The sequence below is a fragment of the Entelurus aequoreus genome, linkage group LG20 (assembly GCF_033978785.1).
Source record: "Entelurus aequoreus isolate RoL-2023_Sb linkage group LG20, RoL_Eaeq_v1.1, whole genome shotgun sequence".
Taxonomy (NCBI): Eukaryota; Metazoa; Chordata; class Actinopteri; order Syngnathiformes; family Syngnathidae; genus Entelurus; species Entelurus aequoreus.
Window position 1 is genome coordinate 28,977,807 of NC_084750.1, and position 5,000 is coordinate 28,982,806.

Consider the following 5,000-nt stretch of genomic DNA (forward strand, 5'->3'; position numbering starts at 1 on the left):
GCCCGGGAATCATTTTGGTGATTTAACCCCCAACTCCTATACAGTATATATATACATACATACATATACACATCCATATATACATACATACATATATACACATACAAATATACATATATACATACATATATATATAATGTATATATGTATGTATACAGATATGTATATATACACATATACATGTACAAGCACACACACACACACACACACACACACATACATTATAGCTTCTTCAAAGTGTGCGTTTTTTACCAAAATAGGGACTTTTGTCGAGGCTAAAACCTATATGTATGTTTACATTGATTCTTCTGGGGAACTCTGTTTCACTGTACCAACTTTTCGGTTTTATGAACCATCTTTGAGAACCAATTAACTTCGTAAATCGGAGGTTCCACTGTACTTAAACAGGTTGGACTATTATAATAACCTTATTTTTTTATTTTGTTGCTCCCACCTGTGTGTTTTTCAGCACACGTTGGAGCCAGGTGCGAGTCCTCCCCTTCCTGCTGTTGGTCCTCCACCTTCTGTAGAAGACACTCTGCTCCCTCTTGTGTCAACCTCCCTTCCGATGTGAGTTCAGCCCCTCCCAGAGTCTCAGTGCTAAGCGCAGAGCCCGGGGACTCTTCAGAGGAGGGTGTCATGTGACTTGTGGAGTCAGCGAGTGCATGGTGGGAGAGAACGGGGTCATCAGTGACAGATGAGGGCATGGAGGAGGGACGATCAGAGTCTCCACTCAGGTCTTCCTTTCTCTCATCAGCTGCCTGTATAAAAGAAGCAGGTCATTGAAGTACATGAGAAACTCAACTTACTTATACTTATACTTACTTACAATACTTCTTCAGAAGTAAATTAGCCTGAACCTACAAAATGTCATGTTTGTTTTCTACCTCTTTTTTTGTTCATGTCACCCTCACCATGGACAAATATTAGACTTAAGTCAAGAGTCGGTTTAGTCATGCTGATTGCAAGTGCTTCTTGTTGCCATAGTTTCCGTGTTTTAACAAATATTTTGTTGTATTACATCTGCTTAACTTGGAAAAAAACATTAATGAACATAATTAATTAAATGTTTTAATCTACATCTACTGTAGATAGCAATCATCAGTTACAGGGTCAAACTGTTGACATTATTAAATATTTTTCAACTGTAGCAGCAGTTTTAACTGTAATCATTCTTCACAGTCATTAAAGTTAACCACTATAAAAATAAAAATAAAAAACCACTATCATTCTCAAGTGTGCTCTGCTCTACTGCTTTAAATGTGGGTCCACTTATTTCGTCAAACTTTGGATGTATATTGTCCGTGTCCAAAAAAAGTCACACAAAGCAAAAGAAAAAAACAAAAAACAGAGTTAATGCTTTAACTTTTAATGCTCACTGAACTGGGGTCTCATGAGGTACGCTCTCACTTGACATAAACAAGCCAAAGAAAAAGCAGTATGGAATATGAAACAATTGGGACTTGAGCAACCTCAGGAGGAAATAGATCCAAACTTGCAGCCTATATTTTGTGGCTTTCCATGTAAGTTGCTGTAATTGCGGCCCGCGCCCCAGCACCCCGGGCGGCTGAGTTAAATATATTATGGTGATGTTGAATCCCATGAGAAAGAACACTGATTAAAATAACAGTGCAGACCAAATAATTGCGCACAAAAAACAAATCTGAAACACAAAGAGTAACTTCCTAGAAATGTCTCTGACCAAGCTAGCTTGTATGTGAAGTAGTGAAACAAGAAAATAATAAATGCTTTGAACTGTACACTTCAACAGAAGGCTAAAGTTTGGAATATATGCTCGTGACACATAGCTTGCGCCCTCTCTGACGGCGTCTTGTTTGTTTGTGTGTATATATATATATATATATATATATATATATATACACACAGTATATATACAGTGTGTGTATATATACATATATATATATATATATATACATATATATATATATATATATATATATATATATATATATATATATATATATATATATATATATATATATATATATATATATATATATATATATATAATGTGTGTATGGGTATGACGTTAAACTACAACCGCAGGCTGTAGAGAGGTAGCACCTTACCTCAGCAAGGGTCCTCTAGCTAAGGAAATATCCCTACTGATAGTCCTGGTCCTCCTGCATGCCTGTATGGCACTTCCCGTGGTGCCTAGCCTAGCCAGCACACTGGGATAGAAGACTGGTTCTCGGCTGACTGCGCGGAAGAAACCCTCAGAGGTTCAACGGGCTGAATGGCGACACCAGCAGGCTCTGTGGAGCGCTACGGGCTGGATGTGTTATGCTATAATGTGTCCAGGCCATCCACTGCACCTGGATCCATCTCCAGCCGTCTCAACTCTGTCTTGCCACTGGATACAGGTGGACTCGGGCGAGAGAGTGAGGTCGGCGCTGCGCAACCCACCCTCACTTAAATCCAATGCACCGCGCAAGTCATGACTTCACACACACACAACCCCCGCAATCTCCCCCACCCTCACCCAAGTCCTGCGGCGTCGGGCACGTGGCCAAGTGGCAGGTGTGGACTTCACTGGAAGCCATAGTCACAAACTCGCACGCAGGCGGCTCGAGCCATAGGGTCGCTTTCCAATGACTGAGGCAGCACTGGACTTCGGCAGCCCCCCGAGCGACTAGGCAGCCCTCTTTAGGAATGCACTGCCTACCTCCTGGCATGAGGAACGGGCTAGAAAAGGTGCCCCAAAAATTTCCTGCCTCACCTCTTCCTGGCCAGCTAGCCGCAGCTGGCAGGAGTCCCATTACCAGCGGTAAGAAACAAGGAAAAAAGAAAAAGGTGACATCGATCACCCTTGGCGCATGGAATGTGCGCACACTTCTTGATAGGGCTGGTGACCTATCAAGACCTGAGAGGAGAACTGCCCTGATCGCCAGAGAGCTGGACCGGTACGGTATCAAGATCGCTGCTCTCAGCGAGACACGTCTAGCTGGAGAGGGACAGTTGACAGAGACTGGTGCTGGCTATACGTTCTTCTGGATAGGCCGCACTGAAGCAGAGCGGCGTGAGGCAGGAGTTTGCTTTGCCATTAAATCCAACTTGGTCAGTAAGCTGGCCGCACTTCCCAAAGGTGTCAGTGACCGCCTGATGACGCTGCGCCTGCCTCTTCCAGGAAAACACTCTGCCACACTCATCAGTGCCTATGCCCCCACGATGACGAACACAGACGATGTGAAGGAGAGGTTCTATGAAGACCTGAACGCTACCATCGCGGCAGTGCCCAGGGCAGACAAGCTCATCATCCTCGGTGACTTCAATGCCAGGGTCGGCACTGATCACAAGTCATGGGAAGGAGTCCTCTGCAAACATGGCATGGGCAGCTGTAACAGCAATGGCACCCTTCTGCTGGAGACCTGTGCGGCACATGAGCTCTTGATCACCAACTCAGTTTTCAGCCTCCCAAAGCGCAACAGGACCTCGTGGATGCATCCCCGCTCAAGACACTGGCACCTACTGGACTATGTCATCGTGAGGCAAAGGGACAGACAGGATGTCAGGGTTACAAAGGCGGTGTGCGGTGCAGAGTGCTGGACTGACCATAGGCTCCTTGTGTCTAAGATGAACATCAAGATCCATCCTCCCAGAAGGCCTCAAGGTTCCAAATTTCCGAAGCGCTTGAACGTTTCCAGGGTCACCAATGCCTCTGTCACGCAATCCCTGACTGAAGAGCTCACCAGCAAACTGCAGGACCTGAAACCCTCAGGGAATCTCGAGGAGGACTGGGCTGCGTTCAGAGACACCGTCTACACTGCTGCTCTCAATGCAGTAGGACCTACAGCCCGCAGGCAATAGGACTGGTTTGATGAGAACGATGATCACATCAGAGATCTTCTCCAGGAGAAACACCGTCTGCACAAAGCCCACCTCAGTGATCCAACATCCTCTCAAAAACAGTCTGCCCTTAAGAACATCAAAGCAACCATCCAGCGGGAGCGGCGTCGGATGCAGGACGACTGGCTCTGCCGAAAATCTGACGAGATCCAGTCCTATGCAGACCAGAATGACAACAAGAAGTTCTACAGCACCCTCAAGGCCATCTACGGGCCCACAACATCGGGATCTCCTCCTCTCCTCAGTGCTGATGGCAGCACACTGGTCACAGACAGAGAGAAGATCCTTGAGCGCTGGGCTGAGCACTTCCACAGTGTTCTCAACCGCCCCTCAGCCATTAATGACGAAGCCATTGCACGCCTCCCTCAAGTCCCTGTCAACACCTCCCTTGACGAACCACCAACGGAAGCTGAGGTCATCAAAGCCATCAGAGGACTTCCAAATGGCAAAGCACCTGGTGCTGATGCAATTCCAGCAGAAATCTACACAGCTGGTGGACCACCTCTGACCAAACAACTGGTAGACCTATTCTGCACCATGTGGAACCAAGGGAAGCTGCCACAAGAGTTCAAAGACGCCTCCATCGTCCATCTATACAAATGCAAGGGCAACAGGCAGGACTGCAACAACCACCGCGGCATTGCTCTGCTGTCTGTAGCAGGAACGATCCTGGCCAGAATTCTGTTAAACCGCCTGACGGAACATCTCGAACACGAAGACCTCCTACCGGAGAGCCAATGCGGATTCAGGCAGGATCGTGGTACAGTGGACATGATCTTCGCCGCTCGCCAACTCCAAGAGAAGTGCAGAGAACAGAACGTCAGTCTATACTCCACCTTTGTAGATCTGACGAAGGCCTTCGACACTGTCAGCCGAGAGGGCCTCTGGAAGATCATGGCCAAGTTTGGCTGCTCTAACATCTTCATAAACATGGTCCGTGAATTCCATGATGGAATGCAGGCACAAGTCCAGGACAACGGTGCATCATCTGAGCCTTTCCATGTGGAAAATGGAGTCAAACAAGGCTGTGTTCTGGCACCCACTCTGTTCAGTATGATGTTCTCAGCCATGCTGACAGATGCTTTCCGGTCTGGGGACATGGGGATAGACCTGCGCTACCGCACTGATGGCAG

At 46.7% G+C, this 5,000-nt stretch overlaps 1 protein-coding gene across 4 annotated transcripts in view; it reads right to left on the reverse strand.

Annotated features, from left to right (window-relative positions):
* Window positions 1–5,000, reverse strand: part of pbxip1b (pre-B-cell leukemia homeobox interacting protein 1b) — a 54,684-nt gene that overhangs the window by 22,804 nt on the left and 26,880 nt on the right. For all 4 annotated transcript variants that reach the window (XM_062029931.1, XM_062029928.1, XM_062029930.1 and 1 more), the window contains one exon: window positions 455–761. In XM_062029931.1, the coding sequence (XP_061885915.1) occupies window positions 455–761 (307 nt within the window). The remainder of the gene's footprint in view (window positions 1–454; window positions 762–5,000) is intronic.